The sequence below is a fragment of the Notolabrus celidotus genome, chromosome 23 (genome assembly GCF_009762535.1).
Source record: "Notolabrus celidotus isolate fNotCel1 chromosome 23, fNotCel1.pri, whole genome shotgun sequence".
NCBI lineage: Eukaryota > Metazoa > Chordata > Actinopteri > Labriformes > Labridae > Notolabrus > Notolabrus celidotus.
Window position 1 is genome coordinate 10,762,374 of NC_048294.1, and position 24,626 is coordinate 10,786,999.

General features: G+C 41.2%; 1 protein-coding gene across 1 annotated transcript in view; it reads right to left on the reverse strand.

Moving 5' to 3' along the window:
- Positions 1–24,626, reverse strand: part of zmp:0000000660 (arf-GAP with Rho-GAP domain, ANK repeat and PH domain-containing protein 2) — a 209,934-nt gene that overhangs the window by 114,633 nt on the left and 70,675 nt on the right. The window contains 2 exon segments of the mRNA XM_034676822.1: positions 5,473–5,672; positions 16,014–16,120. Coding sequence (XP_034532713.1) covers positions 5,473–5,672; positions 16,014–16,120 — 307 coding nt within the window.

Here is a 24,626-nt window from a genome sequence, read left to right on the forward strand (position 1 = left end):
ATAATAGCCTGTTGTAAATGTCTTCATCTCTCCGATGGAAGCAAAACAACACACAAAAGGGCATTCCCATCACAGCGGCTTTCATGAAAAAAATCGCCCACCCCAACAAGGATACCAGACCCAATTAAAAACTTTTCCAGCGACAGTTCATGGAGCCCTTTCCCAACCCTTCTGTACTTGGGTGCCATTTCCCCCCTCCACTCAATGATGAGTGTGAAGGAAACAAAGCAAAGCAATGAGCGCTGCATTTGTGTGTTGCTATAGAAACTGTAGCAAACAGACAAGTCTACTAGTTGCATCCTGGTTTAAAGGAGTTCTTTGCAATTACATGTGTGGAGATGGGCCTCCAAATCATGGGAGTAATGCCATTTCCTGCTGTTGACTGAGTTGTGCAGTGGGAGAGAGGGCAAACGAGTATAGATGTTTGCCTGGAATATGAGTTTTACCAATTAAGAGCTTTAATCTTGGGTTAGTCATCAAAGAGAGGAAGAAAAGGGAAACCATTAAAACTATATTTCTTAACATTTTTATCCTTTGCTGTAATGGTAAAAGGGTTACTAGTGTTTACAAACCAGTAGATTTGTGTTACCTTCTCCAGCTCTCCCAACACTTTTTAGCGTCTTTAAGCATTATATTAGATTTTGGGTCTTCTGCCACTGTTGCTTTATGAAAACTCAACCTAATATCTTTTCTGTGGATGCAAATCCTGATGTATACTACCTTGTCAGGGTCTATTCGCACATACACAAAGTGAGCAGCTAGCTAGTAAACTGTGTAATACTAAGGCCTTGGTGGAGACCATAGACTGTATAAAATATGGACGTAGTATCCGGGACATCACCCATCTGTTTCTGAAGCGCTGTTTTGAGGCCAATCATCGGCCGCGGCCATATTGCTGCTGTCGAGTGATTGTGACGTAAAGAGGCGGGCTTTGAGCCTCCTCGCTAACAGTGTTCCCGCCTGTCAATCAAGTCAGCTGTGCCTCTCATTGGAAGACTCGTAATCTCAATATCTTCGAAATGCCAGTGTTAGAAAAAAAATCACCCCCCTCACAGTGTGCGCCAATCGAGACATGAGCTATCCAGACTACACTCGTCTTTTGTACCAGGCTGTAAACATGTTTATTTCTGCTGTAAAGATCGGCTTTTTTGAATTGGTGTGTATGTGGTTTCCAGAAGTTTTTAGCACTTCTGCATTGGACTCATATTTTTAGACCGGAGTTTTCCGCTAGGTGGAGATCAAAACAGAGCCAAAGAAAAGGGAAAATGGGATTGACATTGGTAAATGGTAAATGGACTTATATAGCGCTTTTCTAGTCTTTCTGACCACTCAAAGCGCTTTTACACTACTTGTCACATTCACCCATTCACACCCATTCACTCACTGATGGTAGAGGCTGCTAATGTAAGTGACCATCAGTATTAGCTGAGCTCATTCATACACATTCACACACCGCTGAACAACAGCGGGAGCAATTTGGGGTTCAGTGGCTTGCTCAAGGACACTTCGGCATGTGACTGCAGGAGCTGGGATCGAACCGCCAACCTTCTGATTGAAAGACGACCGACTCTACCCACTGAGCAACAGCCGCCGATTGGCTGCTTGGCCAAAGACTTGTTGTGTTAAGCACTGTGTAACAAAAGACTGAAAAACATACTTTTCCAATATTGCAAAGTGATTATTTTGTAGCGAAGGCGATTAGAATTGCTAAAAAGAGTTGTTGCCACATGCAAGTGAGAACAGGCAACTTAAAAACTGATGACAACAAAGAAATCTGAATTTAACAAAAGTTAGTTTTTTTTTTTTTCAAAATAACGTCTGCATTAAAAGCTCATTTTAAAAAAAGAATCAAAATTTCAATAATTAACAGACTAATGGATGTGTGCCCTGCTCTGATTTTATCTGATCTAAAGATCCAGAAAAAAGAACACCATATAAGACTTACACATTAAAGACATTAAGGTTATTTTAAATACAACCCATGCATGAATTTTAACAATGCGCTTCCTTAGATCCTCAGCCATACACTTTTCAAGTGCAGAGACTATCTTCTGAATGGTTGTCAAGGAAATCAAACACTCTGACAGATGAATCATCCTTATATTTGAAGTAGTTGAATAATTGTGAGAGGTTTGTGATGCTAGCAGCTACCGTAGATTTATTACAAGAGGTTCAATTCACAACATGCTTTGAATTGTATACACCCATCTGTGTTCTCATTAGATAACTCCTGATTATAGAGTTGAATGTCTATTCTTTCGTATAAGCTTCTTTTTAACAACCTGTACTTTCATGAAACAGAAAAAAGCAGTGCTCATGAGTCTCCTAACTCTATGCAAACAAAGAAAAACTATTAATAGTCTATAGCTTCACATCAAAGAGTGAAGCTACGGACTATTAAAATTCATTCGGTCTTGGCACGAAAGGAGGAAAAGCCAATGTGGGATCATTTTCACCATTAGCCCTCTCATTACTTTTTTCCTCTTCCTCTTGTTCAGCATTTCTCTTTATTGTCCATGACATGAGAGCGCTAATTAAAAGCGTGAGCAGTCATTGGTATTCCAAACGGACCACCACCTAATTTAAGGAGAGCACAGAGTGAGGACAGCTTCCTCGTTGCGAGATACTCAGCCTCTCTTTCCCCAGCATGTCGACAAAATGTAATATTAAACAGCCCTGCAAATGAAATCATTTAAGGCTGTTTGAAAAGGGATGTTGGATATCTGATGTGCACCAATTACATGGGCTTTGCAGAGGTGAGGGGAAGAATCGCATTAAAAGTTATGACTCTGGGAGGAACCGCAGGCCTGGAGAAGATCCAGAGGGAGAAAAGGGAAAGAAAAAAACACACTGTAAAGATCTCCCCTTAGATCTAGCATGGCCACTGCCTCCCTCTAATCATGTTTAGCGGGTCAAGAAGCAGTTTGGGATCCCCCAAGTTCTTGCCCGCAGCTTAATCTCTGTTGTCATTTCATCTGAGCCGTCCAGCATCGCCAAATAGATTAGAGAGTCCAGAGGCCAGACGCCAAGTCCCAAAAGTGGCTTATCACCTGAGAGCTTCCTCCAGATGAGCCTCAGGGTCAGAGTGCATGCTCACAGACACACAAACAAGACTCCAAACCACACATAGGGATTATTGATCGAGAACTAACAAGCTTTTATATTCAGGTAGGTTTTTGAATGTTGTAAATAACTGTCTGTATGCAGCAATGAAAACTGATTATTCAGCCAGAACATATACTGAGCTTCTCTTTTAAGGGATGGTTTTCAGCTGTTTTGCCTTTTGGCTAATTCATGTTTGTCAGTTATGATTACTTTATGACCTTTTCAGCTTAAGAAGATGCAAAAACTCAAATTACATGAATTACATTTTTTGACACTGAATAAAAGAAGGTCATCTTGGGTCAAAATATCTCTGTTGCCCCATTATGTGTTAATTTTGTTGTTCTGTCTTAATAGTATGCTGTAAAAAATCATACTTTTTTTGTTATATTTTGGGGGCTTTTTAAACATTTATTTTGAGTGAAAAGTGGATAGAACAGGAAATCTCTATCTAGGCTGGAAATAAAGCAGGGCCACATGCTAAATGGTTGCGTGACTTAAAGCTGGGGTTGGTAGTCAGATTTAGATACACTTTTTGTTATACTGGTTAAAATGATCTTTATGTCCTGATGGCAATCAATACATAATGTGTTCTTAAAAACGAGCGAAGAAAAGCTGCTATCTACAGCCGGAGTAAACCTGGGAAAACACTAACCAATCACCGTTTTTTGGGTGCCAAAATTTTAAACCATTCAAATCCCGTCCTGCCGTTCTGCCCGCCTCCTGCGCGTTCATTTCCCCGGCGTGTACTCCGAGTCTCCATCCCCTGCCTCTGCTTCCCCTGACTCTACTTACTGCCCTTCTCGCTCGACCTCTTGCCTGTCCCCTCTGACCTGATGAGGTGCTTTGCTCAGGACTGTAGTCCGGATCAGAGTCTAAAAAGCTCTCACCACGGGGGCTCTGACAAGCAAAAGAATGAATGCCATTTACTAAATCCTACAGAAAATATATATTTATTGCAGCGTCCGTCCGGACACTGTAGGGATGACGAGCCGATTCGTGAACACGTTGATCTTAATAACCGGTCACTGTCGGCCGTGATCACGCCAACCAACCAAACAACAATCAATGTTTGAATGAATGAAGAACTTCTCCTCTTGTCTCTCCTCTCTCCCGCTCACACACTCTACACCTCTCCTGATGCCTTCACTGACCGTCAACACTGTAGGAATTAAGAGTATCTACACTGAACACGTTTAACAAATAGGAGAGTTGTTACAGTATTATATATGTGTTATAACTTTTCTCCTGATATCGTGTCACCAGTACAACTGGATAATGCTAGCATGATAGTTGTGAGTGCTAACAGCAGCCATATTTGTTTGTGTTTTTAACTTTCACTATGATAATGTTTTGGTGAGGACCGGTTTTGAATCAGTCACCATCATATGGTCGCAAGTCAGCAGCGCTCGTGCATGTGAGCAGGGGGGGGGGGGCGTCGTTTTGGAGGAGCTCTGAGGGAGGAGGGAATCATGAGGACATGCTACATTCAAATTCATGCTAGTTTTCCGAGACTGCCAACCCCAGCTTTAACCACTTTATAGGCTATCCACAGACACACACCACACCTCACCACTCACGCACGCACACACATGCACCCACTGATTAGAACGTTCAAAATTTTGAAAATTGTGCCTGCCACCACTGTAGTTGTCTTTCTATGTTGAAGAATACATCCTTACTGACAGTCAAAACAAGACATGCTCTAAGCTGCACTTTCACTTTTTTAATTCTTCTGTACATACATTTAGTTTGTAAATATCTTTATTCTTTTCTAAGGGTGTTTTTTTAATTTTACATACTTATTTATGTGTGTTTTCATTGATGTGCCTTGCCGGGAGTCTGCAAATTTTCGTTATGCCTGCATAATGACAATAAAGAAACTTGAATCTTGAAGTGTTTGTGTCTTTGTTTGTCTTTTGTCTTTCAACTTTTTCTAACTCTTATGAAGGGGCCTTAAATTATTTTTAATAACCACATATAACAAATGAATAACCTATAATATTATAACACAATAATAAAGAAAAAACTTTTATATACAGGTGTAATGCTCACAAGGGTATACAACACTTCACCTAGTTTAAGAAGTTGTTGTTTAGTGCTTCCTATCACTAAATTCTACAGAGTGTCATTTTTCCGTTCTTTTATAATGCAACTCCTCAGATTTAAGTCCCAATAACCTCAGATTGGGAACCATTGCTTTCTAAATTCTACCAAATAAAGATGTTTGGACAGGCTGCCTGGTCAGTTCACACAATGCTGTGTGTGAGTGAGTGTCTGCAGTATGTAGTTTTTCAATTTCTTGCATCTTGCATGTGTTTCTATGTGCATCACATAGTGACAGACAGGTCATGTGATTGAGTCCCTTACCTGCACACTTCTTACAGATGACCACGCCCAGATTGACGGACGCCCACTCTGGCTGCGGGGCGCGGCAGTCGGCGCAGCTCTTGTTGGCCTCGTTGAACCAGATCTTCTCTGCCACTTCATAGTCGGAGAGTGTCTCTGCGATCGATTCCTGGACTGCTTCAATCCACTCCTCCTTCTCCCGATCTGACTCGGCCGTGAAGCTGCAAGAATCGATTTTTTGCCCCCCACCACCACCACCCCAACACATGGCTCACTGTTATTGATTTGATTTGAGAGAGCAATTAAACAGCACAGTATAGCTTGGCAGGGTTAGGGGGGGGTGTAGTATTTGGAGCAGTTTTGGGGGCTTGGCTGAGTGGGTAGGCCTATGTGTGATTGCAATAGATTGGTGATATTGATAGGAGGTGGGAGGAGGGGGCGACAGGGCAGGTGAATCAATCCGTCTCACCTGCCCAACTAAAATCTTTAAAGTTTTAATGCGGGATGTTTTTGCAGGATATGGTTTCTATTCAAGGAAAGTTGGGATACTGCGTCCTGTAGTGCCATGGCTGCAGTGAGAGACTGACAGTTTTTAATCAAAGACGATATTTCAGATAGAGAAAGGTAAGTTTACAACAAATGCCATCTGATTAATTATTCCAGATTACTACAACTATGAAAGATGTCTGATGTTTGGTCAAAAGCCTTCATAAACTGCAGTTCATCCAGAACTGCGCAGCCAGGGTCCTGATGAGAGTGCGTAAACACGACCACATTACACCCATCCTACATTCACTCCACTGGCTCCCTGTCTCATACAGAATCGAATTCAAAATCTCTCTACTCACACATCAGTGCATCCATGGACACGCCCCCACATATCTGAAGGAACTGCTACACCCACAAACCACCACAAGAACCCTCCGTTCCACCAGCACCAACCGCCTCCATTGCCCCCGCACCAGACTCCGCACTATGGGAGACCGGGCTTTTTCATCCGCTGCCCCGCAATTGTGGAATGCTCTCCCTGACCACCTGAGAGCACCACAGACTATTGACTCTTTTAAAAAGGGACTAAAAAACGTTCCTATTTCAGAGGGCTTTTTCCTAGTTTTTATTTTCCTGTTTTTTTCCATAGTTTTATCTGACCTTCCACAGTGCTTTTAACAAATGCTTTTAACAAGTGTCTGCATTTTACTGTTTGTTTTTAACCCTGTTTTTATTCTTACTGCCCTTTTATTATGCCCTGTAGCACTTTGAGATTTGCTCCAAATGTAAAGTGCGTGATAAATAAAATTCATTATTATTATTATTAAATTATTTCAGTAATGAGAATTGATTGGGCACACCATACTCTTTTCTTTCCTTCCACTGCTTTGCCTGTAGTGCAATATTTTCCCTGACATGTACATATTCACATGTTCGTGAAGAAGAAGAAACTCATTGAAGCATCCACTGTACATCCCAATAGCAAATCAAGTATCCCCGAGAGGCATCTAGCAAAGGAAACCCAAATTTGGTGATAACAAAAACCTTTGTTTTTCACATCAGAAACAACTCTGTTTACTTACACATTTCAGAAATCCTTATTTTTTGGGTTAAACCAGTTTATAATTGAATAAAGTACAAACACATTTAAAGAAACACATTAAACACATCTAGAGGAAGAGGTTTGTGTAGAAGCACATGCCCAGCCTGCTCACTTTAACACCTTGTTGGGTGACAACCAATTTTTAAGAGGATCTGAAGAATGTTATTTGCCAACTAATTTAACATTTTTAAAATGTTGTAGTCCAACATTTACTGCCTCAAGCTTACAAAGTTTGGGAAAGTTCTCCTTTTATTATTGGTCAGTCAATAAGTTGGAACAATCTTTGGCTTTTGGTTATTCTCTGAAAAATTGACTATGAAGCAAGCGGCAACCTCCAGTCTCAAACGAGGAAGCCCATGCTGAAGTGTTATACAAAGACATGAAGCTGGGAGGGGAAAGAAGAGACAGAGTCCTAGTAGCACTTAAGAGAGCAGAAGTGGGACCACTGGTCTCCATGGTAACCAGGCGATGGGTGTAGAGTAAGAACGAAGATGAGGGGGGGGAAAGAGCCGGCGGGGAGGGGAAGCATTTGCCCGCAGCAGAGGATGCACACCGGGGCCAGCCTCGCCCAAGTAGCCCCGGCAAAGATCGATAGGTTGATTGGGTTCAGCTGTTCTGTGCCCGCCGGTGTGTCGGCCCCGGGGCCCCGTCTAAAGAGATGGCTGCTCACATCGCATGCTGAACTGCAACACGGCTTCCAAAAAACCCACAGAGGAGTGAAGGAAAGGCAGGAGGCTGGAGTGTGAGGAGGCCCCCCCCTCAAAGCCGCAGAGTTTAAGATATGAAGTGAAGGCTGGTCTCAGAGGAGGCTGCAGAATTAACCACAGCTATGGAAACAACAGGTGGTATAGACGAGAAGTACAAAATAATAAAGTAAATAAACACGCAGGATCAAACACAACACAAATGTAAGAGGGGGAGTGGGAGTAAAATCACTGTTTTACAAGCTAATGATAATAAAATGATTGCCTTTGCCCTCACTGTAAATTCAGTTTTCACTAAGCTGTCGACAAGTATTGTTCGCTTAAATTACAACTTTCAAGCAATCTCTTATATTGTTGAAATATGTCAATCACTTGTTTAACAGGCTTCAGACTTCCATCAGCTCCATCCCTGCCTCAAACTACAATCACAGCGCTCTTGTGTTATTCAAGCCTGCTCCTATATAATTATCTGGAACGTTATCAAAGCTGAAAGTAAGCTAAAAATGCATTTAACTGATGTGTTCTTCGTAGAAACAAAGACCACTAAGAAACCACAAAGTTTCTAATGTTCTTTAATTGATTTCTGATTGTTCTTTCCACTGGGTGGCTAGTGTGAATGTTAAAGGGAAAGAGCAGAGAGTTAAATAAGGGAGTCCACACAACTTTCATCTTCGTAAAAATTGAGGATGAGCCAGGATCTGTTAGCTAAGCTTAGCATGGATACTAGAAAGGAAAAATAGTCTATTACAAAGTTAACATCTCTGAATGTTATTTCCTGGCACTGTGTAATTGAGTCCTGATACCATTTTGTCACTTTGAGGTTGCAACATGCTAAGACTCTTGGAACTCACTACTCATAGCCAAGAAATAATTGACACAGCCTTCACCAGAATTTTTTTTTTTTTTTACTTTTTTTTTTACTTAAAGCTCCTGTGAGGAGTTTTTGAGTGGTCATGAAACGGACTGAAATTAACAGTGATGCCTCTTTATGACCTAGAAAAGCAAACAAGATTGTTAGAAAAGGTATTGATCATTTCTGTTTTGTTATTTTAAAGCCTGAAATCGCTGTGAGAGGGTAGGTGTCAGACGGGGTGATTGACAGCATGTCAAGAAAAAAACTTTTTCTATAGTAAATTATTCTTAATGAGTGAAATAGTTGACTGTTAGTTGAAAGCAGAAGGAGATAATATAGTTTACACATGTACAGGATAAAATAAGCAAGATAACTTAGTCCACAGGGGGGCACCAAAGTCAACACAAACAGAAAGTTCCTCACAGGAGCTTTAAAGCTACTGTTGGTAGGACTGGTGTACAAACTGTTACTTTTTTCTGCTGGATTTAGAGAAAAGGTCATAATACCGATCAGTACTCACCAGTAAATGGAGTAATTTGAGACTATTGCGAAATCTCTGCATTTTCCAATACATTTGTATCAAGCAATGTTATTATTCTCCTCGTTCCGTTATGACGTACCAATCATAGCTAATCTCCAATCCTCTGTCCTGATTGGTTAAGGGGTGGCCCAACTACGTCTTCCGATTGGTTATGAGTCTGGCACTATCATGACTGCACACGCCGATCTGTGTTGGGGGTCTAAGAGGAAATCTGGTTGGGAGGGATAGTGTTGACATTCAAAGTCACTCTCTCTGAACAGATGTTTACTCTGTGACTACCAACAGCAGCTTTAATACATTTCAAATTTTATTCAAACAAAACATTGGTTATATGTTTATTAGCTAGCTTAGGAAATGCTAGTAGACATACTTTGTAAGCTTTTGAAAGAGCAATCAAGCTTTACCTCTTTTCCAGTCTTTATGCTAAGCTAAGCTTACTGTATCCTGGCTGCAGGTTTCCATATTTAAGGAAAGACATGCATGTGTGGTGTCATTTTTCTCGTCTACCGGCCAGAAAGCAGAAGAGCTTATTTCCCAAAATATCAAACTATACTATTAAACTTAAAACTTAAATTGAATGACTTTCATGGTCTTGAGTTGGAAATTCTGCTCTCTTAAGTCAGCTTCAGGGTTCCCAGCTCATTCAAGGACATAGTATCAGTCTCCACTCGTGAAATGTATTTTGTAAGAACAGTACCATGATGACTAGGTTTGGAAATTTCAATAGATGTTCTTATTTTTTGATTTTCAGTTATACAGGGTGTTAAACTTGATTTAGAAAGTTGACTCCCAATTGTGTCCTTCACCATCTTTTGTAACACGTTCTTTTTCTTCTCCCCTGCATTCAAAATGTAAGTGAGGAAATCAGATTCCTTAAAAATATGAATGGGAAAAGGGCATAATGGACAAAATTGTTAGAGTCAAATATAGAGTGGTTCATATGATTGAATATGTTTTTGTTAAGAGTAATACTTTACTTTTAAGGGCATTGATAGTTCTTTGAAATATTAGGTGACTTTACAAGAATTTATTGAATCTGTTAGAAAGAGTGTGAAGGTCTTGTTTAACGATACAGCCAAAATAGATGTAGTTCTAGTGTTTTTCAGTTACAACCTTGAAACAAAGGAGTAAGAAATGTCAGACAAACACTAAACAAACCTTACACTGGATTTTCTCCAATTTAACCCTGATCTGGGAATTTATCTACAGCTTTACTTTAGTAGAGGTAGAACAAAGTTTAGTTCCCTTTAAAGTTGGGGTGTCTTTACCTTAGTAACTTCTCCTCTTCGCCTCATTGTCATTCTCTCTACTCATAAAAGTCGGCTACAGCATCCACCGCAGCGGGCTGAAGGCTCTGTCCATTTAACGGCAGCAAAAACAATGGAAAAGCCAAAGTGAGTCTCCACAGCTTAAAGTGATTAGATGAGTTTCTCACTAATCCCCACCTTGAGCAGGTAGGAGAACGCTCCCAGGGCTACCAATCGATTCGATCCACACAGACCCAAAGACACACACGCGCACTCACACTAAAACCTGTTCAGCAATCGCCTCATCAAAACAATTCAAGAGACCTGAGCTCATTTTAACTCCACCTCTTTTTTTTTTGTTTCGCACAAAATGGCAATTACGCCCGGCGTATTAACGAAGCTGCCAAACGAAGGGACCATTAAAGGCACTGACACAAACAGATCGATCCGACATGCAACAGACAGGTAAAGGGATGAGGAGGGGAAAAAAATCTTTACCCAAGGCAACGAGTAGAAAAGGGAAAGGAGTAAAAAAAAAAAGAGAAGAAAGTAGCGAACAAGCGCAAACAAACAAACAAAGAAGGTATGCTTTGTCCAGGCAGCTGTGATGGGTGTATTCTAAATGGGCCATTACAGCACAAACAAGCACCGGGCTCATTGATTGGAGGCCCCAAGGGAGTGGGGTCACCTGAAAAGGCTTCGTGCCCTACGATGGCAGAGATACCTGCATGAGGCCCCCCAAGGGAGATTTGATTTAGAAAAAAAAAAGAAGACCTTGATCGATAATTAATGATTTTTGTACAGGGACCTGTTTTCATGTACTGTGTTCACATGTCTGCCATGTGTGGGAGCTGCTGTTGTTTCACAAGTCTTTGACGGGGATTGGATAGGAGAACAAAGGGTGCGAACAAATTGCTGTCAAAGGAATCTGTCTCATTGTTTTCATAAGATAAGTTAAGCTGAGCTAAGTCAAGATAAGATGGAAGAGGAAGATATTTCAAGGGTCTAGTTGTTCTAAAATGAGTGCGCTAACATATGAGTAACACAAAAAAGCATCAAGTACAAGTGAAGTGTAGAATAAAAGTGTATAGTTTTTAACATTTGAAGTATATGAAGCTTATAATGAAAGAAACCTGTGCCTGAAATGAAAAAAAAAAAGAAAGACAAAATATTAAAGCTCTAACAAATAACTTTAATTTTGTGTTGATGTTGGTGCTCCAATGGAAAATCCAGTAACTTATACTAATTAATTAAATATTCATTTTTTTTTAAAGATATTTCTTCTGAATCTTTGCCTTTTTTATGGGGAGTAGAGCCTATTGGTAGACATGCAGCAAATGTTTTTTTTAAGTGATATTTTTGGGCTTTTTCGCCTTAATTAGATAGGACAGCTGAAGAGAGACAGGAAATGTGGGGAGTAGAGAGCGGGGGAAGGACATACAGAGAATGGTCGACCATTCGGAGTCGAACCAGCGACCTCTGCGACCAGGACTATAGTCTCTATACGTGGGACGCTTAGATCGCTAGGCTACCAGCGCCCCCTACCAGCAGTTTAAAGGTGACATATCATGCAAAATGGACTTTTTAATGGTTCTCTACCTGAAATATGTGTCCCTGGCATGTCTACAAACCCCCCGAGAATGAAAAAAATCCATTCTGCCCCTGTTCTGATTTCTCCACCTTTCTGTAAATGTGTGTGAAACGAGCCGTTTCAGACTTCCGTGTTTTTGTTACGTAACAACAATATCCGGTCTGTCACGGAGTCAGAGCTCGGAGCTTGTTCAGCCCATAGACTGTATAAAATAATACTGAATCCCTCCTCCGTTTTTCATTACCTGCACAAATGTGTGCTAACAAGGAGCTTAGGAGGGAGGCATGCTAGTTGTAGGCTGTCTTAATAAACACAAAGGTCGGTTTTACTTCCCACGTCAGCCGATTTAAAGATCTAGTGGATGATTTTTATTTATCATGGATAAGTGCTAGCACTAGTTAGCATAGCCTCATAGCTACATGTTCATAGCTGTAGCTGTAGCTGTGTACCAAGACACACGTCGACATACTGACTAATAAAACAACAAGAAACACTAAATCTGTGACCAATCCTTCAGAAAGGTCCTGCTGCCTTTCTGGTAGATGTCGGTTTTACTCCCCACGTCTGCAGATTTGAAGATCTAGTGGATGATTTTTATTTATCATGGATAAGTGCTAGCGCTAGTTAGCATAGCCACATAGCTACATGTTCGTAGCTGTGTACCAAGACACACGTCTACATACTGATAAATAAAACAACAAGAAACACTAAATCTGTGACCAATCCTTCAGAAAGGTCCTGCTACAGGCGCCTCTCCATCAGGATCAGATTCTGGATCAGATTCAGAGGGTTGAAGTGACGTGATCTCTGAGCAGCCGTGTATATTCAGCCAACATGTAAACATTAGATCAACGTGCTGGAGAGCCGACGCACATCCACTTCCTGAGGGGGCGTGGTCAGAGGGAAAACAGAGTGTTCTGAGGAGGACTGAAGAAGAGGGCTTTTCAGGCATGCCAAAATCTGATTTCAAAGTGTTTTTTTGAGCATAAACTTTAAAGACATGTTTTGGGGACCTCTTAGACCAATATATATTGATGAAAAAAGCATGATATGTCACCTTTAAGACACTATAAATATGTTCATATAAAAGTCCTATTAAGGATCTCGTTCGCATCAGTTCAGTCTGTTTTCGTCACCAGCTAAAAACTCCTCCCAGGAGCTTTAGGCAATGAACGTTAGCTGAGTTGAAAAGTAGTTATTGCAGTTACATGAACAGTAGTATTAGCATTTAAACTGAGAAGTAGAAAAAACTTAAAACTCACTATCCGTTTAATGCAAGGTATGATACTATATCAAATTCAAGTTTAATTGAAAGTGAAAGTAAATGTCGTATCGCATGGTATTAGGAAGTGCAACAACTGGCAGGCTGCCACCTCCAACAGTGCCAGAAGTCATGTTATATTCCATTCTTCTATGTTATATCTATGTTATCCAAGTCAAACATATGGTACAGTTTAAATTGAGAAACTTTTAGTTTTAAATGTTTGACGGTGATTGTTTTTTTCTCCTTAAGTTATATTTGGGGCTTTTTACACCTTTTTTTTTTATAGTGGAGAGGACAGTGGGATAGTGCAGGAAGCTGGGAGAGAGTGGGGGGAATGACATGCGGGAAAGAGGCCGCAGGCTGGATTTGAACCTGGGCCAACCGCTTAATTGGCACGCAACTAAACCATTAGGATAAGTCTGCGCCCTTGATGAGGATTTTTAATGAAATGTTAAACTATGAGTTGAGTTTGAAACTGTTTTTCTGAGTATTATGGTCACTTTTATGCATGTGGTTCATGCGGGGGCTTGACTAAGAAGAGACATTCTACATAGCTTCCTGTAATTGAAGATCTTTCTAGTGCATTTCAGATGTGTCTTTTTCATTCTGTGTTTACAGTTATGTGAGCACTGCATTGCCCTGTGTGAGCATGTAATGTGTTAAGAATCATTTAAACATCAGAGAGGTAGCATTGGAAAGTCAATCTTTTTTTTTTTAAAGTTATATTTTTGGCCTTTTTGCCTTTATTTGACAGGACAGCTGAAGAGAGACAGGAAATGTGGCGAGTAGAGAGCGGGGGAAGACATGCAGGAAATAGTCGACCGGGCAGGAATCGAACCGGCGACCCCTGCGACAAGGACTGTAGCCTCCGTATGTGGGGCGCTTAAGGCTGATTTATACTTCTGCGTTGAATCAACGGCGTACCCTACGCCGGGGGTCCGCGTAGCTCCCGTACCTACGCCGAGGCCTACGCACGTAGCTGACGTGCACCTCCTCCAAAATGTAACTCCCCGTAGAGCCGACGCGGACCGCAAGCTCTGTGATTGGTCCGCTCGGCAGCTTTGTCTTTCCCGCATTCACAGCACTTCCGGGATCCCGGACATCGGCCACACATCGGCCGTGTATTTCATCTCCTCCTCTCTATTCTTCATGTAATCATGTCTGTATGATAAACAGCAACATGTATCAGCTGTAGATTAACAGAACACGCTCTGAAACGATGTGGAAAAGTAAACAGAGATCGTAGCAGGACCGGAAGCAGGTGACCGGCTATCAGAGAGACCGCACTGACGCACAAGTATGTGGGGCTCATGTCCGCGTCAGCCCCTGCTGCATAGGGGAGACGCAGAAGTATAAATCAGCCTTTAGACGGCTAGGCCACCAGCGCCCCTGGAAAGTCAATCTTGATGTTATGTATTTGCAGGACAGCCAAATTCACTACATTCACACAATTTAATATCTCCATCCAAGAAGACACGCACAAGTTTTGCCTTTTTTATGTGGCAGTAAGCATGCTCTATAAAAAAATGGTTTCAATTTGCAGGATAATCTGCGATTTCTTTATAGGTTTTGAACAAACTTAGCTGTAGGTTCATAAAGGCCCTCAGTTAAAACTGCAGACAGACTTAGTCTACTCAAATCTGTTGGGAAAATAAACAAAGGCAGGCAGAGATAGGTGATTTTTGTATGCTCCTAAAAGAAATAAGACGTGCCTAACCTTTTCTGTGTTGTGCTTGTGTTCTGGCTATTTCAATGTGCACTCCTAACTCAAGATACAAATTCTAAGTGTGATCCAATGGTACCAAGAAAAACATGATCCAAACACCAGGTGTGAAAGAATTCTTCATGAACAGTCAGTGACCTTTATATCTTAACTTTGTTAATACTTTATTCCAACTCATTTGAAAATTATAAGCCAAGACTTGAATCTCTCAGTTATATTTTTTCTCTCTGTTGTTCGCATGACCTTTGTTTTACTTTGAATAAAGACACTCTTGATTCCAACAGCAACACAATGGTTTCAAACTTGAACATTCCACTGAAGAGAAGGGCTGGAGGAAGGAAGAGAGGCTTCTTTATTTAAAACCTTGAGAGCAGACTTGTTTGAAGTATTCATCAAATTGTCTGGGTTAAGATAATAAGCAGAGGTTTCAAAGGAAGGCCAGTGTATGGGAATTCTTTTACTATTGGCACCTTTAAGTCTTATCATTATATGAGACTCTTAATACCTTACATGTGAAAAAGCAGATTAACCGTCTGCCTGCCTTTGCCTTTTTCGCCCTGAATATTGATGCTACATGAGATGTGATTAGTGAGATAAAAGTACAAGAGGCTTAATGTATGCAAAGGGAATTTCCCAGCCTATATGCTAAAATGAGCTGATGTGCAGTGAAATGTATCTAAAGAAGGAATTTAGATGAAGATATTCTGCTGCTACCACTCTTAAACAAATGTGGAAAGGTAGTGAAATGTTGACCTGTTGAGTTTGTCATTCTTTTGGTGAATGTATTCAAGGAGGGATTCCTTCACTCAACATTTGTCTTCGAAAAAGCAAAAAAGAAACAGAGTGCCAGTCAAGGTAAGAGCTTTGAGATCAAATAGAGGGCACTTATCGCTTTTACATGCAAACCAATGAAAAACACTTCATACATCACACTCTTTCTGGCGTGAATAGGTTTTGTTTTTTTTCATGCAACAAGAGGGTTGAAAAAAACCCAACACAAACTAACACTCCACACTCACATGGATAGAAATAAAGAGTCCAGACGTACCAGAAGCTCTTGAAGGGAGTGTTGATTTCAAAGCCCCTGCGGTCAACGTCTCTAATATTGGCAGCAGTCAGTTCCACTTCAGCAATAGCCAGGCCCGCTTTATAGTCCTGGAAAACACAAAACAGACAGATGGAGAAACAAAGATTTAATATGAATTAATACCAAGGTTTTTAGAGGGCTGCTACTTCAAATGATCAACAATTAAAAGCTTGTTTTTCTTCATTACATAGAGAAAAGAAAACATCTTGGAATAAAGCATTATTTTTTTGTGGCCGAGTTTGAGAAGAAAGTTGATCCAACCAAGTATTTTTGCTACAACACTGTTAGCCTTGCCAAGCCTAGCATAAACGAGCTAGCACCTAGCTGCTGTTCACCTCAAAAAAATCCATTTGGGTAAAAAAACAAGTTATCTTTCACATTTGACTTTGTTGTATGGAATTAAAATATAGTTAGTGAGCTCTAAATCTGATAGTAGCGAGGTTTAGAGCTTATAAAAAAGGAAAGGTTAGCTGTTTGTTCATGCTAAGCTATCCGCTTCTTGGCTTGAGCTCCAAACACAACAAACAGACATGACAGCAGTATCAATTCAACTTCCAAATTTGCTTCCGAGTAACTTCTATTCCTTTAAATTTGATGTGAGACCTGAACTTTTGCATTTCGATGAAGTACGTTCTAGAGCAGGGGTTCCCAAACTTTTCAGCCCGCGACCCCCAAAACATAGGTGCCAAAGACTTGTGACCCCTACTATCCCTTGAAGTGATTAAATGTTGCTTCACACTTCATTTTAGTGGTGGGCGATATGAAAAAAATCTTCTATCACGATATGGACTACTTTATATCACGATAACGATATACCACGATATACGTAACGACATAGTTTTCACAGAATAACTTGAAAACGTTCTGGACAACATACTACAGAAATTGCTTACTTTTTCCTCTCCCTTTATTTGGAAGTGACATGAAAATGTCACAAATTGGATTGCTGTACAGGAGTGCAAAATTATATAATATACAAAAAAGGCAGAGCGGCGGATCGACCAAACCTCCACGTTTGCTTTTTCTACAATCTTTATCTTTGTAGTTCAAGTCAGAGCAGTATAACAACAACAGTACCTAACATTATTGCCCTAAAGAGGCAGGTGGAGGTATCAAATAAACAAACTGTTGAATTTTTTTCATACGGTGTGCCTCGTGCAAAAGACTCCTGCAGGCTCCGTTGAGTGTAGTAGCGGTTCTTCGTCCGACATGGCCCTGCTTCACTTCTTTCTTTGCTCAAACGCAACTTTTGAACATCTATGTACTCCCTCTCGTGTTTCTTCTGCAGGTGATAGAAGAGGTTTGTTGTGTTGGCGTCAGGCGAGGGAACGACCTTGTGGCACAGTTTGCAAACCGCGGTTCTCTGCTCCGTGTCAGACGCGTTGAACCCAAAGTGTAGCCAAACCACAGACGTGCCCCCTCTTTTCGGCACAAGCTCGATTTGAGCTTCCTGGGACTCTGTATGTGTCCATTGTGACTGGGATAGAACTTTTTCTGAGCCGTCCTCCTCCATGTTTACCTGTCCCTGCTCGTCTGCATGTGTTGTTGTTGGTGTTGTTGTGTCGGCGTGTTTGGTACCACGTGACTAACGTAAAGCAGCGTAATGTCGCAAAACCACAGTCGCAGTACAGCCTATGCTGTGAAGATTCACTTTAATTGATAAAACGACGATAGAAACGATAGAAGAAAAATGACACGATAGACAGTTTTCTATCGTATGTACAATATATATCGTCATATCGCCCATCACTACTTCATTTACTTCAAAAAAAGTTAACCCACATAATTAACTGTTAGCTAACCCTAACCCATAACTTTAGGAGTCATCTGGCAACAAAGAAAGGCAGAAAACTAATGAAATGTACTTATTTGCAGGGTTTTATTTCAAATGCAACTACAATTTTTCACAATATTTTTACAATAATGGGTAAAATAAGCAAATTTAGATTACTTAAAAATATATATAAAAAAACCTGGAAGACATCTCGCGACCGTCCAATGGTGTCCTGCAACCCCTCAGGGGGTCCCGACCCACACTTTGGGAACCCCTGTTCTACAGAAGTTTTACTATTCCTTGTAGCAGTCACATGATTAAGCTAGAGTGAAGACCAGAAACAAGCAGAAATGGCAGTCTGGCTTCACTTAAAAGCTAACCAAATTCAGTTACATAAATCCTGAATCCATGAAAAGTGATTATTTTGGAATATAGTGCTTGGCTTTTTTTCTGTTTGCTAACAAGCTAACAAGGTGCAGTCAGCTATTAGCTAGTTAACTGTTAACGATTACTTAATTAGCTAACAGTTAACTAGCTAACAGCCAACTGCTCTGTGGAGTTTCATTTACGAGACCAAGCTAGCATTAACTAGCTGGCACCTAAATACTGTACCCCAAAAACATTCAATTCGTTAAAAAATAAGTAGTTATCTTTTAGAAGAAATAGAACCGTACTTTATTAAAAAATTAAATTTTTCCGCTCGTGTTATTTTTTGGTCATGCTACACACAGTTTGGTATACAGTATACATACAATTTTATTCACAAACATGCAGTGGACATGCACTTAAGGCTAGGGTTGGTAGTCTCGGAAAACCAGCATGAATTTGAATGTAGCTTTTCCTCAGGACTCCGTCTAACCCCTCCCCTCCTCCCTCGGAGCTCCTCCAAAACGACGCCCCCCCCCCCCCAACTCACATGCACGAGCGCCGCTGACTCTCGACCATATGATCGTGACTGATTCAAAACCGGTCCTCACCAAAACATTATCATAGTGAAAGTTAAAAACACAAACAAACATGGCTGCTGTTAGTACTCACAACTATCATGCTAGCATTATCCAGTTGTACCGGTGACACGATATCAGGAGAAAAGTTATAACACATATATAATACTGTAACAACTCTACTGTTTGTTAAACGTGTTCAGTGTAGATGTTCTTAATTCCTACAGTGTTGACGGTCAGTGAAGGCATCAGGAGAGGTGTAGAGTGTGTGAGTGGGAGAGAGGAGAGACAAGAGGAGAAGTTTTTCATTCATTCAAACATTGATTGTTGCTTTGTCGGTTGGCGTGATCACGGCCGACAGTGACCGGTTATTAAAGCTCAACGTGTTCACGAATCGGCTCGTCATCACTAGGACTGTAGGACTTACTGAACGTCATTAATTATTCTGCTTGTTGGTGAGAGCTTTTTAGACTCTGATCCGGACTACAGTCCTGAGCAAAGCACCTCATCAGGTCAGAGGGGACAGGCCCGAGGACGAGCGAGAGGGGCAGTAAATAGAGTCAGGGGAAGCAGAGGCAGGAGACGGGGACTCGGAGGAGTGCACGTCGGGGAAATGTACGCGCAGGAGGAGGGCAGAACGGCTGGACGGGATTTGATTGGTTTAAAATTTGGGGAGCCAAAAAACGGTGATTGGTTGGTGTTTTCCCAGGTTTACTCCGGCTGTAGATAGCAGATTTTTTTCACTCTTTTTTAGGAACACATCATGTAATGATTGCCATCAGGACATAAAGATCATTTTAACCAGTATGACAAAAAGTGTATCTAAATCTGATTACCAACCCCAGCTTTAAGGAGAGATGTCAAAGTGAGGATGCTGCCATCAACCAGCACACCCTGAGCAGTTGGGGGTTCTGTACCTTGCTCAAGGACACTTCGACAGTGCCCAGGCTAGTGAACCAGCATCTCTCCTGCCATCAGTCCACTTGCCAAACTTCATTGAGGCTGGGACTCGAACCGGCGACCATCAGGTTCCCAATCCTAGTCCCTTCTTTACATTTTTATGTTCACAAGTTGCTAACTCCGCCAATAGCCTGTGATTTTGCTGATATATTCAAATATTACTCTGTCTTAATTGCTTCATCAGGGCAAAAACACAAAGTTTAATAATAATGACTCTGTGTTGAAAACAGCATTACATCTCATTTTGCCTTTTTAAACATGCCCAATTTGTTGTTGTTGTTCACTAATTAATTATTAGAAGAGATTAAGCAATGAGATTTAATGGGTGAATCTCTGATCTCTGATGTGCTGTTAGGTGGATTTTTCTCACCTCTGACTGAGCCAGGCTAGCCTTTTTAGTCAGTTTTCATTTATCCTATGCCAACTATCCAGCTTTACATTAACTACACAACAGTGGTATCCATGCTTCCACTGTATCCTCAACAAGAGAGCAAGCATCATTTGAAAACGGTCATACTGCTCCTTTAACAGGTTCAATTTAAGCTAGTCCCAGCATTTTAGAGAGATATTAAAAGGCAACTGGAGACCAAGAAGTAAGCACAAAACTGGGATTACATATTCAAACTGGTCTGATATACCAACAAAACCTCCAGCAGGAGCTTGAGGAAATGAATGGGAATCGTATGTTTTCTGTTGGAACTGAAACAGGGGTTGATGAAGTGGTCAGTCTTCTAAGCATTCCTTTTAATCTTCAATCACTGTAGCGATTCTTAAAGCTTGAAAGTATGTACACAAAACTCACTTAGATACTATTTCAAACCCTGCCAAAAGAGAAAGTTTATTCCCAAAGGGCCTTGCAAATGTAAGGGTCCTTCACTAGACGCCAGCTAAAGGCCTTTTTTTGGCTGAATTAGTGACCATCTTTAATAAGGTGGGATCAACAGGTCGACTCATTAAAGTCAGAACTGGTTTCTCACACGGGGGCTTGAATGTCATTTGATCTAATGAAAACTAACAAACACTGCAGGGACTGCCTAAGTCTCAGCTGCTCTGCTTCCTGTTGACTGTGTTAGTTTTTATTTTCCTTTCAGGAAATGCCACGGATGAACGTGAAAGGCCTGCTGAAAATAGTTTGTGACAGACCAATAACGCAGCACACATTCATCAGGTTTTCTCCCTCTCACAAATGACGCACAAACCAATTCTGGGTGAGATGTGTAAGTGTGTTTTTAGTCAAAGAAAGAGAGGCTATAGTGTGTGTTTGTTGTGTGTGTGTACACCTGTGTGAAAACAGCAAGGCGCATCTGGGGAATCCGAGCCAACCCGAGCTTTCAGCCTCGATGTTTTCTGAGGCCCATTTCAGAAATAGGGGTTAGACACAGAGGCACCGTTTTCATAAGCTCCTCTATAACTCTGCATCACACCGCACCCCTCGCTTCACCCTCAACACTCACTGCAGTTAAGACCGTTTTCTATAGCCTTGAGCTCTACACTGAGACAGAAAAAAAAAGCAGACAGGAAGACAAAAAGAAGTGCACCTACACCCACACATGAAGAGACAACACAAACAAAAAAAACCCACTGTGTTACAATACAGGAAAAATACACACTTTTACTCCATCACTGAGCCAAAAAGAGTGAGTCAAAAGATGGGGGAGAGAGAGAGAAACACAAAGAAGGGAGAAGCATGAGCGAAAGAAAAAGAGGTCTCGGTAATCCTTACTGAGTGGGTGAGACGGGTGAGGGGTCAGCTGAGCAGTTTACAGAAAGAAAAGTGTGTGTGTAGAAAGAGCCAGAACAAAGCAGGATCTGCGCCAATACTCCTCAACAGCGAATTACAAAAAAAAAAGAGCCTTAGCGAGGAGCGCTAAACGCTGCCATGCTGTGCCAGCCATAAAGCATGTGTGTTTTTTTTCCTCTTTCTGTGCGAACTGTTCTTCACCAGCTAAACAATTATACTAATTACACCAAACAAAGAGAAGAAAATGAATCGACACCATCTTTGTTGATTAGGCGCTTTTTGGGAATACATGGCCTAGCAAAGCAAAGATGTGTATGAACGTCTCTCGCAGAATTCTTCAACTAATTAGCTGCAAACTCGTCAGAGCAGCCAAATTTAGCAGATTAAAACACATGGGGAATGCCACCTAAACATTCACATGCTGCAGGATTCCCAAACCTGATCTTTCAATACTGCGCCGGTTGGTTCAATTGGGGCTAATGTTGTCAAAATCTTCATTTTAACCATCATTAGCCCCAATTAGACTACTTCAGACTAATTTGGAGAACTGTGGTGGAAAATCCAAGCAATTATTCTCCTTTCTCGTAAGTTCTGCACATGCTATTCGAGTTAGAAGGGTGGATTTGAAAAGGAGCAGCAGGCTACAGTGTGGAGAACTTGGATTCCGTGAAGCATTTTTTGAGTAATTAAGACCCTCCGAGCTCCGAGAGGAAGATGACAGAAGAGACAGACGGAGGAAGATATAGGAGAGGCAAGAGAGCGGTAGAGTGAGACAAGTGAAATCCACCGTGCGGCCAGGTCCTAATTGAGCTAAAAGTTTTGATGTGAGGGCTCAGAAGCAGCAGGAGCTTGACTTTCTATCCTATCAATTACAACTACCCGCAGTTATGGCTCTTTTAATCTTTTTTAATTCTGTACGTTCAAAGTTTTGAAGATCAATGAGCATATGAGTTTAAACTAATATTTAAGTTCAACTGAGGATCTCTTTGTCTGTCTCTCTTGTGTTTGTCTCTATTGATCTTTCTCTTTTAACACCTCTCCCGCTGTTGCGGTATAGTCTGGTTGTACTCGACATTTCTGCCTGTAAAAAGCAGTTTTACCTGACAAGTGTTACAAAGTTTTCCTTATTGGTGGTCTAATGTTGGAGATTTTGAGATCTCATGAACATTTCAATTGTCTGTTACCATTGTTAAGATAGTTTTTTTTGGTTGATGAAATAAAAGGTATGTATTAATGGTTAAGGCAGATGAGGAAGGCTGTTAAAGGAAGTCTTATCTTCTAACAGTCACCCCATGCTTGCTCATTGTAGATTAATGTTGGGTCTGTATAAATAATATGACTACAAGAAAAGTCTAAATGTCAATAACTGACTTTGTTGTGATTGACTCGTTTGTGGTTGATGAAATCAGTGAGGTATAATGCATAGTGAACAGGTGAATTATAATCATCTGATCAGAATCAATTATTTAGCTTTAAGATTAAAGTCTAGACCTGCTCTTATAGAATGGTGTCTTAAAGTAATGTTTGTTAAAGTTGGTTGTTTGTTTGTTTCTTTGATGTACGCACAAACCATTAATAATCAGTAATTGCCATGATGGCTGTCTGGTTCTTCTCGAGTTTTCTGCCTATTCAAATAAAGTTCTGTCTTGCTACTGTTGCCAAATACTTACCCATCAATGGATTGAGTTCATAGACTGTATAAATAATGGACGTAGTATCTGTGACGTCACCCATCTGTTCCTGAGCACTGTTTTGAATCCAATCGGCGGAGGCAGCCATATTGGAAATGCAGAACTCAACCAGGCAGAGTGTGACATAAAGGGGCGGAGTTTGAGCCTCCTAGCCAACAGCTATGTGTTCCCATCCGGGAGTCAAGTCAGGCATGTCCTTATTTGGGCAAAAACTTGGAATCTTAATATCTTCTGAACCGTCGCGCTAGAAAAAAATTCACCCGCCGTACAGTGTGTGCAGATAGAGATTTGCAACGTAGTGCCAAGCTGTTTTTTGAACCAGGCTGTAAACATGTTTATTAATGCTGCAAAGATCGTCTTTTTTTTTTTATTTAATTGGTGTCTATGTGGTTTCCGGTGTTTCTGCAGCCAGCCTCAAGCGAATTCTCAATGAATTGCAGTTTATAACACTTCTGCATGGGCTTCATAGTTTGAGACCGGAGGTTGGCCTCTAAATAATGTTTCAAAGATTAGAGTTTAGACCTTGTCTTTTAGTAAAGCAATAACTTTTTAGTTTGGTTCTGCTCAAGGCCTCTTCCTGTTAAAAAGCTTTTTTCGTTAGCACTGTTGTAGTGTAAATATAAATGTAGGGTCTCTCTAAACAATACATCAAGGAGTTTGGTTAAGAAATGAAAGCTGCTGATGGTAGTCGTGATATAAACATCAGTTCGGAGAGAGATTTCACGTAGGGATGCTCCGATTGATCGGCCACCGATCATTATCGGCCGATTTCTGTGAAAAAGTATGTGATCGGCATTAGCCGATCAATGCCTTTCATTGCTGATCACAAAAAAACATCACCTGCAGCTCATACTTTGCAACCTGCAGCCCGAAGAGGACCTGTGTGTAATGTGCCCCCTCCCCCTTTCCTTCACACTGCGCAGGCGCGCAGCGGCAAACCACAACAAACATGTCTGCCGTGTGGAACTTTTACACAGTCTGTAAGAGTGATGTAAAGTTTGCATCCTGCAACACATGCGACGAAAAAATACCTCGCAGGGGAAGCAGGTTAAAAAAGCTTCAACACAACCAATTTAATAAGACATTTAAAGAGCAAACACTTGGCGGAGTATGGTGAGTTTTTGAGGCTCACGGCAGTGAATGGAAAGAAGACAGCCGGAGCAGCATCAGTCAGACGGCAGCTAACACAGCCCACGGTGGCAACACTCGCCTGTATGAGCGTGACAGTCAGAAGGCTAAGCAAATAACCCGAAAAATAATTGAATCGGGCTAGATGAGCCTTTCTCAGAGGTGGAAGACACCGGGTTCCGCCGACTGCTCTCTCACTTGGAGCCCCGCTACGTGCCACCGGGACGTAAATAATTAATAGAGACGTAGCCCTGCCAGAGCTCCACCAGACAGTGTACTCTCACATCGAACGTCTCCCTAAAGAAGGAATCCCATTCTCTGTAAGTTTCACGAGTT